This window comes from Schistocerca americana, chromosome 10, assembly GCF_021461395.2.
Source record: "Schistocerca americana isolate TAMUIC-IGC-003095 chromosome 10, iqSchAmer2.1, whole genome shotgun sequence".
In the NCBI taxonomy this organism is placed as follows: domain Eukaryota; kingdom Metazoa; phylum Arthropoda; class Insecta; order Orthoptera; family Acrididae; genus Schistocerca; species Schistocerca americana.
In genome coordinates, this window is record NC_060128.1 from 192,655,532 (window position 1) to 192,671,315 (window position 15,784).

The 15,784-nt window shown below is 41.8% G+C and overlaps 1 protein-coding gene across 3 annotated transcripts in view; it reads left to right on the forward strand.

Moving 5' to 3' along the window:
- Positions 1 to 15,784, forward strand: part of LOC124552237 (guanine deaminase) — a 144,150-nt gene that overhangs the window by 99,984 nt on the left and 28,382 nt on the right. For all 3 annotated transcript variants that reach the window (XM_047126518.1, XM_047126517.1, XM_047126519.1), the window contains exon 4: positions 11,552 to 11,770. In XM_047126518.1, the coding sequence (XP_046982474.1) occupies positions 11,552 to 11,770 (219 nt within the window). The remainder of the gene's footprint in view (positions 1 to 11,551; positions 11,771 to 15,784) is intronic.

The window sequence follows — 15,784 nt, forward strand, 5'->3', positions numbered from 1 at the left end:
TTTTTCTGGGCAAAGGTTGGATACTTTTTAGGCATGCCTCATACATCCTAATCTCCTTCTCGCCTCTGAAGTCCATCTTGCCTCCTGCCCCACTTTCTCTCCATCTCCATATGCTCCCTCTCTCTATCCCACTCCTCCTTCCCATCCCCCCCCCCCCCCCCTCTGTCCATGCCCTCTCAACCCTGCTCCCACCCCACTCCTCTTGCCCCCTCTCACCTTCAGCCTTGTTTATTGTTGTTGCAAATTTAGCTTCTGGAGCAGTATTCTGATTGTAAACCAATAAGCCATAAATACAACTTTCCCGTTTGTTGGTGTCACTATTGTATATTTTGTGTATGTATTTATACAGGGTGTATCAAAAAGAATCATCCAAATTGGCACATATATATTTCTGAAACTAATAAACATATACAATGAATTTTGTTTCTTGATGAATGGGAAACTGTTTTTCACGTGTGTTCAATAAGTCCCCCTTGAGATGCATGGCATATGTCATTGTGCCATTCGAATTGTTCCCACACTGCAGCGAGCATGTCTCGAGTTCCAGCTTCCACAGCTGCTGTATGAGATGTCTCAGCTCATTTGTTGTTGTTAGTAACGGAGGCATATAAACAGAGTCCTCTATAAACACCCACAAGAAGTAATCACATATAGTCACATCTGGTGACCTTGAGGCCAGCAGTGTAAGGCTGAATCATTTGGTCCTGTGTGACCAGTCCATTATTTAGTGATCCTTTTGACTTAAAAATTCCCACACTTCCAGATGCCAGTGTGGCGGTGCCCAATCCTGTTGGTAAATGGAGTCATTCGAATCAGTCTTCAACTGTGGGAAAGGAAAGTTCTCGAGCATATCGAGATTTGTGCTTTCTGTAACAGTGTTCTCGGCAAAGAGAAATGGACCGTACACCTTTTTTTGTGAAACTGCCGAAAGCGCGTTAAATTTTGTAGAATCTCTCTCATGTTGTACAACTTCACACGATTGTTCAGTACACCATATTCTCATATTATGATGGTTCACCTTTCCACTTAAATGGAACGTTGCCTCGTCAATAAACACTAAGCGTGGAAGAAAACCGTCATCCTCCATATTGCCAAGAACACAATTACACAACTCCACACATTGTCATTTGTCACTTTCACGAGGAGCTTGCAGTAGCTGAATTTTGTACGGTTTCATGTTAAACGTCGATGTAATGCATGCCAAAAGGACATTGGGCGCATGTCGAGCTGTTCAGCTGCACAGTGAACAGCTTTCCGCAGACTCCTCGTGAAACTATCGCGGATGCATTCAACATCTGTGTCAGACACTCGGGGACAGCCTGACATTTTGCCTTTACACAAACAACCTGTTTCTCGGAATTGTTCGTGCCATTGTCTAATGTTCTGTGCTATAGAAGAGTCCACACCTTACCAGTACCAAAGTGATGCTGAACAGTTATTACCGAGCTGCACTGCTCAAAACGTAGAACACAAAATGCTTCTGTTGTCCCAACCCGACACCCTTTTTACTAGAACTGAAAGGTGTACTCACTGCTGGCATCTAGCGGGAACCGTGTAAAACTCGGCGTTTGCTCTTTGCAACAATACGTTGTTCACATGTATCTAAATAACATAATAGTAAGGATTTTTTAAAAATTAGATGAGCCTTTTTGATGCACCCTGTATGTTAAAAAGTGCCAAAGAAACTGGTACAGGCATCCGTATTCAAATACAGAGCTATGTAAACAGGCAGAATACGGTGCTGCAGTCGACAGTGCCCATATAAGACAACAACTGGCTGGTGCAGTTGTTAGATCAGTTACTGCTGTTACAATGCCAGGTTATGAAGATTTAAGTGAGTTTGAATGTGGTGTTATAGTCGACATGTGACCAGTGGGACACAGCATGTCCGAGGTAGCGATGAAGTGGGGATTTTCGTGTATGATTATTTCACGAGTGTACTACGAATATCAAGAATCTGGTAAAACAGCAAATCTCAGACATCACTGTGGCTGGAAAAAGATCCTGCAAGAACAGGACCGACGACGACTGAAGAGAATTGTTTAACGTGACAGAAGTGCAACCCTTCTGCAAATTGCTGCAGATTTCAGTGGTGGGCTATCAACAAGAGTCAGTGTGCAGACCATTCAATGAAACATCACGGATATGGGGTTTCGGAGCTGAAGGCCCACGTACATACCCACAATGACTGTACGACACAAAGCATTATGCCTTGTCTGTGCTTGTCAGCACCGACATTGGACTGGTGATGACTGGAAATATGTTGCCCGGCTGGACAAGTTTCATTTCAAATTGTATCGAGCGGATGGACATGTATGGGTATGGAGACAATCTCGTGAAACTGTGAATCCTGCATGTGATCAGGGAACTGTTTTAGCTGGTGGAGGCTCTATAATGATGTAAGTCATGTGCAGTTGGAGTGATACGGGGCCCCTGATGTGTCTAGACACGACTGACAGGTGACACGTATGTAGGCATCCTGTCTGATCACCTGCATCCATTTGTGTCCATTGTGCATACTGATTGACTTGGGCAATGAGACACCCCGCACATCCAGAATTGCTACAGAGAGGCTGCAGGAACGCTCTTCTGTGTTTAAACACTTTCACCGACAACTGCGAACATTATTGAGCATATGTGGGATGCCTTGCAACGTGCTGTTCAGAAGAGATCTCCAACCCCTCGTACTGTTGCAGATTTATGGACAGCCCTGCAGGATTCGTGGTGTCAATTCCCTGCAGTACTACTTCAGACATAAGTCGAGTCCACACTACATCACGTTGCGGCACTTTTACATGCTCACGGGGGTCCTACACAATATTAGGCATGTGTACCAGTTTCTTTGGCTTCAAAAAATGGTTCCAATGGCTCTGAGCACTATGGGAATTAACATCTGTGATCATCAGTCCCCTAGAACTTAGAACTACTTAAACCTAACTGACCTAAGGACATCACACACATCCATGCTCGAGGCAGGATTCGAACCTGCGACCTTAGCAGTCACGCGGTTCCAGACTGAGGTGCCTAGAACCGCACGGCCACACCGGCCAGCAGTTTCTTTGGCTCTTCAGTGTATTATATGTATTAAAAATATAAAATGTATTAAAGAATTAGGTGCCTATATTAGAATTCAATGTTGTGTCAAAATTTCAGAGCAATTTGTTAAGAGCTTTTGGAGATTAACAGTTTTTGTATAAACTGACATATCTGTATAATGTTCCCAGTTTTATTATGTATATATTTTATATGTGACAGGAGAAGAAATAAAAACTTTGAGGTTTGCCGATGACATTGTAATTCTGTCAGAGACAACAAAGGAGTTGGAAGAGCAGTTGAACTGAATGGACAGTGTCTTGAAAGGAGGGTATAAGATGAACATCAACAAAAGCAAAACGAGGATAATGGAATGTAGTCGAAATAAGTCGGGTGATGCTGCGGGAATTAGATTAGGAAATGAGACACTTAAAGTAGTAAAGGAGTTTTGCTATTTTGGGAGCAAAATAACTGATGATGGTCGAGGTAGAGAGGATAAAATGTAGACTGGCAATGGCAAGGAAGGCGTTTCTGAAGAATAAAATTTTGTTAACATGGAGTATAGATTTAAATGTCAGGAAGTCATTTCTTAAAGTATTTGTATGGAGTGTAGCCATGTATGGAAGTGAAACGTGGACAATAAATAGTTTAGACAAGAAGAGAATAGAAGCTTTCGAAATGTGGTGCTACAGAAGAATGCTGAAGATTAGATGGGTAGATCACATAACTAATGAGGAGGCATTGAATAGAATTGAGAAGAGGAGCTTGTGGCACAACTTGACTAGAAGAAGGGATCGGTTGGTAGGACATGTTCTGAGGCATCAAGGAATCACCAAATTAGTACTGGAGGGCAGCGTGGAGGGTAAAAATCGTAGAGGGAGACCAGGAGATGAATACACTAAGCAGATCCAGAAGGATGTAGGCTGCAGTAGGCACTGGGAGATGAAGAGGCTTGCACAGGATAGAGTAGTATGGAGAGCTGCATCAAACCAGTCTCAGGACTGAAGACCACAACAACAACAACAACACATTACATTTGTACCAGATGGCATGCCAGTACGCATATAAAAACACAAGTATTCAAATGGAATATTGTGTCAAAATTTCAAAGCAGTCTGTGAAGAACTTATGGACATCTGAGATTTTGAAGAGACAAACTTCTGCGTTTGTACTTGTATAGAAACAGTGAATGTTCCTAATCACAGATCTCTGAAAGTTTTTCACTAAATGCTTTGAAATTGTGACACGACGTTGCACTGGAAAATGCAAATGTTTTTATGTGTCTATTTTTTTAAGCTAAGCAGTATATAATTCTTTATAAATTTGATGATAGGAAAACATTGTTACCTATGTACTTCTGGAAATTAATGGTTTTGGACAAATGAACATTTACATTTTTATTAACGTATGTATTTTACAAATTGTATAAAACATAGCATTTTGACCCAGATTTTCATATTTGCAGATCTATATCCGTATTAAATATCCATTTAAAAGCTTCAGCTGTTGCTTCCAGAATATTTTCTCTCACAGCATTATCAGATGACGCTGTCAGTGGTTTGTTGTGATGCACCGAGATATGGTGGCATCCGACCTGTGTGGGGACAGCCACAGCTGTGATGTTGCCGTACAGTTCGGGCCCCGGCACTCGCACAGTGTGGCCTCCACAGTCATTACGACAAATACCTCCTCCCGACTTGTGATCTCTCTTTCTGTGCTTACTTCAGGGGAAAGGGTCTTCGCGACAGTGCTCTCCACGTCACGGACTGCAGGTCGAGGCAGGAACAGAAATCTAGAAGAGAGTGAACGAGGCGTAATAAATCGACAAAGCACCCTGTCCGTATATGTGAAGCTGCCGTGTGAGTTACCTCCGAGTGTAACTCGCCTAACCTGAAACCCAGGTCCTGCTGACCGGGGATTCTCTTCCCTCCTTCCTCCCACTCGCCTGGGTAGGCTGGAGAGGGGGGAGAGTTAGTCATCCACACCCCAGGCTGAGAGATAGTCGCACCTCCACCCTGTTTCCGATCCCTCACTACCAATTCCTTTTCCATTACTGGAATACAGAACCTGTAGTTCTGAAGCCCAAGACTATTACTTCCTGTACTAAGTACTGGATGTTTCGCCTCAGACCAAAGGGGTCAGTGCTATGCCTACTCTTGTTTCTGACCTGCACAAATGATCTTTCGAGGACTTTTAAAGTGCTCTTCAATAACTGTAATGTTTGCTCGTGGGACATGAATAATAATTAAAGGTTGAAACTGAATCGTAGCAGTCACAGCTCAAATGATAGCTTTACTGGTAGCAATTTATGTCTTAATGTCACAGGTACTCATATTAATCAATATTATGAGAACGATTGAGTGCTGCTCGCTGTAAAGGTGAGACACTGATTTGCTGACATGCGTGATGAAAAGACCTTTACCAGAAAAGAGAAATGTGCACACATTCACAAAAACAAGTGTACCTTGCACATCTAAATCCTCATCTACAACTACATCCACACTCTGCAATCCACCGTGCAGTGCACGGCAAAGGGTCTGCCCCACTGTACCAGTTATTAGGGTTCTTCCCGTTCCATTGATGTATGGAGTGCAGCAAGTATGATTGTCTGAACGCCTCTGTGCATGCAGTAATTATTCTAATTTTTTCCTCACGATTCCTATGTGAGTGATATGTAGGGGTTTGTAGTGTATTCCTGGAGTCATCATTTAAAGCCAGTTCTTGAAACTTTAACAGAATTTGTCGGGATAGCTTATGTCTATCTTCGAGAGTCTTCCAGCTCATTTCCTTCAGTAACTTTGTGACACTTTCCCACAGATCAAACAAGCCTGTGTATACATTCAACATCCCCCATTAGTCCTGCTTCGTACAGGTGCTGCATACTTGAGCAGTATTATAGAACTGGTTGGATGGCTGATTTATAAGCAATCTCCTTTTTAGGCTGACTGCACTTTCCAAGTACTCTACCAATAAACTGAAGTCTAAACCCTGCTTTACCCATGACAGCCTGTGTAATCATCTCATTTCATATCCCTGCAAAGTGTTACACCCCGGTATTTGTCAGAGTTAGCTGATTCCAACAGTGACTCGTTGAATCTCATTTCATATCCCTACAAAGTGTTACACCCAGGTATTTGTCAGAGTTAGCCGATTCCAACAGTGACTGGTTGAATCTCAGTGGATTGGAGTTTCTTGTTTACTGTGACAAATACACCACTTCCATTTCCGTCTGCCCATCCTTTCGATATACACTTAAATTTTTCCCCAAAATTTCAGTGCTATTAGTTTCAGGTTTCAACGAGCTTTCTATACCTGGTATTATGTGAGCTTCACTGCTTTTCATGAGCATTTCAAATCTGGCACTTTGTTGTGAATGTTTTGATAGTTTACCATTAGGATTTTAATACTCTCACATTCGAGAGGTATTTCTTTTGATACTTCTGGGTATTCCTACAGGTGTCATTATCTGGAGTCGCCTAATCCAAAAAAAACCTTGTGTGCACCCCGCTCACAGTGAGCTACCTGAGCAGCAGCCTCTGATGTGTAGTACACACTGTACCCATTTAGGGGTACAACCCAACCCAACCCAACCCAATGGGGCAGGTCCAGGAAGTCGCAGCCTAGGTTGTCACAGAACTTTCGAAGTCTCCGGTTCAGTCGTTACACTTGAGATAGAGCCAGAGGGCCGTGATAAGTTCTGGGGACAATGCTGCAAATAGTGAGCTCTGTGGAAACTCGTTGCTCGGGCCTGATCTTCTCGACCTTCTCAGCCAGTCGCTGCAATGACCCGAGTACGACTTTGGAGCCGAGGTGACAGGCATCGTTTATTCCGACGTGCACCACAATCTGCAGTCGGTTGTACCCTGTTCCTTCAGTGGCTGCCGCAGTAGTGTCTCGAGCGTGTCGAATGAGGCTCCCAGTTGTACACACTGAGCGCATCTGGTGTTCTTTCCTGTCCCTTGCTGCCATTTCCCTAAATGGTACCATCATTTGCCGTACATTTGAACTGCTGACAATTAATAGACCCTACCCTTTTGCGTTTGCCGCCTCCCGGATAGAGGGATCGGTACAATACCCTGAGTCCTCCCTGGTCCCTGCCGACCCTGTACGGGATGCCTAGAGCCACCATTGATGTACCTCTTCCAGTCGAGTGGACAAATAATGACAGCTTGTGTACTTTCTGCAGAGGAGACAGGATTCACAGGAGAGGATAGTACTCGAGGTACTTCTTACGACACAACAGTTGCCGAGTCAACCGACTCGTCCCGTGTTCGAGAACGGCATTCGCAGTGGAGCTGCATTTTGGCTGGTGCACTGTATTACAAGACAGTGAAGAAATAGCTTTAAATTAAGCATACTAATTATCTTTTAATATGTTGAGCTAAAAAGTTGCTAATGCCCTATGAGAATTAAAGCAAACACACAAAATGAGATTTCTATTAAAGGCAACACAAAAACCTGTGGCAAAAGTACTAGTTTCCTAATACATTTTGAGTGTAATTATAGTTGTTAGCAAACTCAGAAACAGAGTTGATTTATGATAAATGCAGATAATATACAGAGCTAATACTCTTCAGTGGAAACCTAGGTGTTACACGCTACATTAGAATATCTGCTACAGTAACTAAATCACAAATGCCAATTGCTCATAGATTATGCAAAGGCCAGTGGTAGCTTCTGAAAAGTCTCAAAAATGAACATTCATTTGCACTGATATACAGTGAAACTCGGGGATAATGTATTTTTTGGCAGAATGGTTAAGCACAAATGACGATTTGCTACTAAATAAATTAAGTATCCAAAACACTCGTACCGCTAACTTCCGAAAATATAGTTTTGTAGGTGTTAGAAAATTCTTATAAATAACCTATTTCTCACAATTGTACAATGACATTAGAGAACAATTGTTCTGAACGAGGATAGGCCTACTGTTCTCAAAAATTTTAAAAGAGCACAATTGTTTAAGCCTATAATTGACACAAACAGTACGAGTCTCATGACATCCACGATTGTTCAAAAGTGCACAATACTGTCACGTAGAAGAAGGTGTAATTAGACGAATGACGAACACTAACTTCACTTAACGAAGGTTTATTCAGCACTCGCACGTACGAGAGCGCGGAGTGAACTACCTACGGCAAGAACACGTACGCTATATATACAGTTACAGAACATTCCAGTACAATGATTCTTGACATTTGTGGATACTTCTAGAATGAACCGAATATAGAAATTAAAGTTTTACAGTTCAGGTGAGTTTTTAACTCACGACCCTCCGTGCAGCTGTCTAGTATCGTAACCACTACATCACTGTACTACTCAGCTTCTTCTGCGACAATATATATCAATACAAATGGGTATCGATACAATCACTGTAAGGTTATACAGAAGCAAAGTGAACAATAAAATCTGAGAATCTAGAACTTCAAATCGACACACGAATCGTGTACGAGCAGTCTCTCATAAACGAAAATTCTGAAGTCTGCTTTTATATATAAATAAATGTACGCACTGTACAGTTTTCACTTAGCTCTTTCGGTGCACACATCTACACTTGGGGCTCACGAAGAGTACTGCAGTGTAAGTTTACCTCGGCCAAAATCGCTAAAATGTGCAGCGACATCTCCGGCCACAGTGCAACCGAAAGACATCGAATGGGAGCATTGATCTGGAGTGGGGCAGGGAAAGGGGAGGAATAGCAGAGTACGGGTGCTGCCTGGCAGTGTGGAGGGAACGGAGGTGGCAGGTCGAGGTGTCGGGAGGCCGTGAGGAAGGGACAGGCGGAGGGCGGAAGTTCGGCAACGGCCATTCGTCGTCGTGGACAGCTATTCGATAATCGTAACAATATAAAAAGCTGTGCATTTGTTGCGGCAGAGCTTTTCCAGTCCTGTCACTGGGTTATCCTACTCTCTGTCAGAGGCAGTGCCACCTGCGAAAGCAGCCGTGTCGCATACTAACACTGCAGCAATCCGAACCGTGGCCGAGACGGAAGTTGACGACTTTGTGGCATAACGTGCAGCTGAATACAGTGTGCTTTGAGTGGCTGCTTCACTACCTGAACCGTCTGGATCCCCCTTCCACCACCAGCTTTTCTGAATTGCGCAGATACGGGAGTTGTCCTTGTGAAACATTTTCTGCTCCCAAAATCGTCCGAGCCTCTACCGGCGATACCTTACTGTCCCACACTGTCCACCCTGCAGTTTTCACCCTCTGTGTCCTGTCACCCACTCACAGTCACCTTCCCCTGCCCTCACTGTGTGCTGCTGTCTGCTGGTGCATCCACTGTTGGTGTCCCCTCCTTTCCACTCCCAATTTCCCCCCCCCCCCCCCTCCCCCTTCCCCCGCAGCCTCTCGACACCCTGTCCTGCCACCTCTGCTCCGTGTTCACTCTACTGGGCAGTGCCGATTCTGCTTTCCCCACTCGTACCCTACTGTCCCTCCCCGTTCCCCTTCCACCTCTGGACTATTACTCCTGTCGACACGTTTCTGTTGCAGTCTGCCCGGAGCAGCTGGAGACAGTGGTCACGTATGCGTGAGGTGTGCTCACTTGCTCGAATGCATTTACCTTTTCTGAAGAGGTCTTTGAGCGAAAGTTTATATGTCACAGGCTTTTTGTGTCACCTGTCTGCATCTCAGCATATCGTCTGTATGGTGAATAGCATTCTATCCTTTCCACAATATTGTTAAACACTCGTATTGTGCAATTTTGAACAAACAGTGATGATCTTTTAGTACCAGAAGTAGATATAAAGGTCATACACTAAATGAAACACGGTGTACAAAATTCCATGGTTTCCACCCGGATAACAGATTGAAACCCTCAATAAGTTGATAATTAGCACAGTGGTTGTAGGGAAAGGCAGAAGACGTGCTTTGCCCCTGTGCGTCGGGGGAGCAGCAGTGAGGGGAAGACAGTCTCAGCTGCTTCACACTGTGTCGCCACCGTTATCCTTGAGGATGTGTTCGTAATACATTGCGTCTAGTATAAGCCTAACATTGGCAGTGCTGAGAGACGAATGCATATCTTCTAGCTAGTACCAATAGGCTCTGCTTCTGGCAGCACCACTGAATCATCAGTTTGACATGGACACAGTATTAACATGGGCACAGTATTAAGTTGCAGGTTACCCATTTGGTTTCCAGGGGCAACAAAAATTTGATTCTCAGTATTTTATATAAACAGTGACAAAATTTAAAAATTTCAAACGCAATCATCGTCTCCTCAGTAAGAGGTATAGTCTTATGTGAAAGGCTCTTCACAGTAAGACAGGTGTTGTATACATCTCGAGGAAGCCTAACTCACTGCATTCAGATACCTGGAATATAGTCATCCAGCGTTTGAGCACAAGAGTATCTAGTGACTTGCAAAAAACTTTGCACATAATTTCAAACCTTTGTGAAAATTTTTCTAATTGACACTCCCCAATGAAATGATAAAAGGGAAAAAGTTAATCTCTTACTATATTGTCATTGTTGATGGAGTAAAATTGCCACATTGGGCATGGCATTTTAATTTATTGCTTCTTTAGTACTAACTGCATTCTCCGTACATTTTGCAGTTGCTTGCCACTTGTCACTTAATATACCTGCAAAATTGTGTTTTTATACTACACATATTTCAGGAGATATGATGTCATGAAGATTGAGATGCATGGAAAACTGTCTTTTGCTTAAAACAGAGTGCAAATCATTCACAATATACTCATCCAGTGTTTGGTAATGAGAGCACGTAGCAACTTTCAATAAACTTTAAGCAGAATGTCAAACTGTTTGTAAAGTTTTCTCGCTTCCCTGCTTAATGTCAAATATTTAACACAGTAACTAATTTGTAAAGTAATCAGAAGTTTGAAGCTGTAGTGAGAGTTCATTTCTTTAAAGACTCAGGGATCACAGCTTTACTTTCAAAAACATTGTGTGAGACTAAAAAGCTGAACAATAAGTCATAAATTTACAGAAAAAAACAGACTGCTCATAAAGATTGATAGTATACAGTTTCTTTCTACGCTATTATGACTTTTAGGTGAGGATAATGATTCAGTTTATGACCTGCCCCAATAGCCGAGTGTGTCGTGCACCTGCTTCTGTGACACAGGGAAGTGCGTTTGCACCCGATTGAATCCGTATGACAGATTAACGAAGAGGACCACTGTGCCGGCCAGGCAGGATGTGGTTTTCAAGTGTTTTCACACATTTGATTACACGAATACCAGGCTGCTACCCGTATCCTACCAGAGTTACACAATTCACCAACATCTACAAAAAATGTTCTCCCACTTATATATGCAATAACACGAGAGACACGGACGTTTGTGTATTTCAGTCTTGGCGTAAAATGGTGAATCTGGAAGAGTGTGCTACTGCTAACTACCACTAATAGTGTCGAATCCGACACAGTGTGCTGACCCTGTGGAGACTCTGGATAGGGCCGGAAATAAGAAAAAGAGAATGACTGAGTTTATAAAGAGGACGAAACATAGCAAATAATTGCAGAATACACATCACACCGTTCATTTTATAGGAAAGAACTCTGCAGTGCGGGACGACGACAGCGTGCTACTTCACGACGATCCATCCGGAGACGGCGCTGCTGCTGGCCCAGGAGGCGGCGGCGCAGGGGCAGCGCGCACTCGTCGGCAAGGTCTGCATGAACGTCAACGCCCCCGACAACTACACTGAGACTACGGAACAGTCCGTCACGAGCACCCAGCAGTTTGTACAGGACGTCGCCAATCTGGGGGTAAGCTCGTATCACCTTATATTTACAGTCATCTTGACTTCTTTGCAGTGTTGTCTTGGCCTGAAGTCACGAGGTGGGACCATATTAGCACTGGGATTCTGCAATGCACAGCAAACTGTGAAATATTTGCATAATATTGCTGTCGTGACAAACTAGAAAATCGAGGTCAGAGAAATAGTAAGAAGGTAGCTTTGTGCAAAGGGAAAAAAAGCACACCACCACATTTGAAAGCAAAATGTCAATTCAGATACCCACTTTCAGTGTGAGGGAATCATTAGTTTGAAGTGCGCAAAGGGTTCGGAATAAAGACAGGCTCTTTGAAGCACTAAGATGAAAATCATGTAGGTGGTGAAAGACACGATAACACGAGAAAATTTAATTTTTTTATTGGCAAAAGATGTTTACACCTCACGGCATCAATGTAAACTTGTTGCAACTGTTCAGAGTGGAGTGATGGCTTCCAGTCATGTATTTCAACAGCACACACAATTTGTTCTACAGTCTTCGAAACATCCATGTTGTTTCTTACTTTTACCATAGATCATGTTCATAATGTATTTTATGTGTGTGTGTGTGTGTGTGTGTGTGTGTGTGTGTGTGTGTGTGTGTGTGTGTGTGTGTCCCAAAAATTCGAGGTCGGTTTTATTTGAACCCATACCCTCTTAATTTATTTGTACGATGCCAAAACAACTATATGTAAAATTTCAGAACCTTAGGATGTTGGCAACCCGTGCTGACTTGCACTGAAACATGCAGGTTGGCTGTACTTGGTAAGAAAGGGGAAGGCATACACCCTCGTGCCGGTGTGTCTCTAACATTGTTAGTCTAAATTGTTGTCAGTAAGTGAAAATGTCATTGGAATTACATAGTAGTTCTAAAATGCATATATTTTTAATAGTTGTGGTGAAACATCGGATAAAAGTTTCAAAACTGCCATCTAATGGACAAGTTCTAGCAGTTTTATTTTATAATATCCGGGAAGTGAATTTAACTGTCAGTGAAAGTGCAAATCTCACTATTCGGGAATGTATAATCTTTTGGGAAAAGGCGCGTATACCTACGAAATCTGCACCTAATTGTGCAAAGAAATTAGTGAACCTATATCAAGTTTCGAGGGAGTAGCAAAAAAATCAAGTTTGGAGGGAGTTGCAAAAAAATGCACAAAAAACCCAGAAGGTATTTGAGCAGTGCCGACAAGAGTTTGTCAACAAGTTGGAGGATTTGTTCAACATTGCACACGCCGATGCACTTCAGTTAATGAAAATAAATTAAGATAAAATCTTTTTACAGCGACAGAGAGAGCCAGGTCGGCCTGGTCACTTACCTAAGGAGGACGACAAGAAAACGGCTAATAAAGAGGAAAGGTCGTGCATCAGAACTATTGAGGAAGAAAACTGATGTGCTAAGTATTTTTCCACATCAGCTCCTTTGACAGCATCTTATGAAGCATTACAAAATGATTCATCTTCAGATTGTAATAAAAATGAGATGTGTTTGCAAGAAAATTTCCCAACTGTGATTGAGAACATAAAATCTGCAACCAGTAAAACAACTATGCAGAATAATTTCATTACTCCAAAATCAGTAGCAGTGCTAGACAGGTATCAGTTGAGTGTGAGAGATTCAGTGTATATTCTTGAAGCTACCATTGAGGCACTTGGATATAATACTAATGAATTTCCTATAAGTAAGTCCTCAATTCAAGGAATTCGTACAGAGAAACAGAAAGAGTCTTCGGAAGCTATAAAAGTTAATTTTCAAAACAAGGTTCCAGATGATGTGACTGTTCACTGGGATGGCAAACTGTTGCCTGCTACACACAATCGGGAATCAAAAGAGGAACGTCTTCCGATAGTTATTTCATATAGAAATAAAGAGCAACTTATTGCAGTGCCAAGGTTGGAAAACTCTTCAGGATGTGAACAGGCGAAAGCTGTTTGGAACACGATTGTGGACTGGAATCTCAAAGACAAAGTGAAGAAGTCCTGATATTCCACTCTTCAAAAAGTTCAGAGATAACTGGAAAAGTGTAGATCCAGATAACATACAGTGCTACAAAGTAAAGGTCGTAATGCATCTGACTGTTTCAGTAATTGACAATCTGCTTGAGTTTTACTGCACTGAACTGACAAAAGAGTTAATCAGAGATGATTACCGAGAGTTGATAGAGCTTTCTGTTATATTTTTAGGTGGAGATACAGACAAAAAATTCGAGATACGGCCTCCAGGTACCATACACCAACTCGATGGATGGTGATAGCTATATATTCCCTAAAAATATCATTACTTTGTGCTCAGTTAAAAATTTCGAGCAAGGAGAAGGTAGCACTGTTTGACATTTGCCTGTTCATCGTGACATATGGCTCCAGTGTATTTTGGCAGTAAAGGCACCCTATCAAGATTTGTGCTTTTTGCAGTCAATGAAGGCATACGAAAAAATAGATAAAGACATCTCAAAAGCAGCTCTACTGAAGATAAGCCAGCATTTATGGTGTTTGACTGATGAAGTTTCTGTCTTGTCACTGTTTGACGATGATGAGGATCTAGAAACAAAAGTAAAAATGGTTGAAAATTTAACCAAAGATAATTTATCAGGTCATGCTAACCATTACATCCCCCACTGTATGGTGAGTTAAATAAATGAATAGATACGTTGTTTCTTTAGTTTTCTGTTTAAATCACAATTTTGTTAACTGGTTTGCTCTCTCTTAATCACAGAGAAAAACATATCACACTTCATTTCAGTCAGAAGCAAGTCATTGTTCCATGATGACAGTTCTCTCCATGAATGTCCTGCCATGTGGTCAAACAATGCTTCCTTTCAAGAAACCAGAAAGAAGGTTTCAGCACTGAGAGCAGTGAATGATACAGCTGAAACAGTGGTCAAGTTGATGCAAGAGTTTCATGGTTTAATATCAGTTGAGGAGGAACAAAAACAATTTTTGTCATGTTGTGTACAAGAATACCGAATGATTTATCCTGACTGCAGAAAACAAACTTTGAAACGAAAATTTAGAGACTGATGTTTTTGGATGTAATAAACACGATTTGGGCAATTTAGTGTTTTATTTACCAAACAATCATTAAGTTCCAGAATCCCTCCATTCCCACATAGTAAAAGTTTTCAAGTCTCACGTTTAGCATCAAGTCGGCACATGTTATAATAATTTAATTGTAATAATATTTAGTATGTGAGTTATTAAGGTCAAGTAGAAAAAAAATAGAGGGTATGCGTTTTCGATTTCATGAAAAAAAAATCCATTATATCTTGAGACACCCTAGAGTGTGTCTCTGTGTGTGTGTGTGTGTGTGTGTGTGTGTGTGTGTCAAACAGTTTTATAGCTGCATATTTCATCCCTTTCAGTGCCAAAGTTGGATTCATTAAAAAAATTCAGATCATTTTTTCTTCTACTACTGTACTTACGAATATGTCTGTCACTCTCAAACTGAGATGAATTGTTCATAACAAATTCTGAAAGTGCATAAAAGTACTTTAACACTTCTCTAATATTTCCAGGTGCTTAAAGAGATGTCTGCAAGATGTATATGTTTGAACCCCACACACAATTCCAATCACTTTCTTCTCTACAATAAGTGCCTTTTGTGTATGTGAGAAATTGCCAAAGAATGTAATTGCATAAGGCATCAGTGAGTGAAAAATATGTTAACTTACGAACTTCGTTATACCCAAAGTTGGCACATACTCGTGTGGCAAAAGTAGGTGAACCTAAGCAGTTTAGCAGGTCTACAGTGAGATGAGAACCTTATCCACTAATTGCTCTTCTGTCTGTTGGATTTCATACATTACTGAATTCATGCAACCTCATAGGAAAAAACAACTGATCAGAAATATCTAATATACCAAGACCAAATGGCTGCTTTAACCTGTGAAATTACAGCAACAGTAGACATTAAACACACAACAAAATCTATTGTGCACGGACTACATGACATCAGGTTTGTTAGCTTTGCCAGCTCACAACCAAATTGTAACTTTGCAAACCTATGCGAACG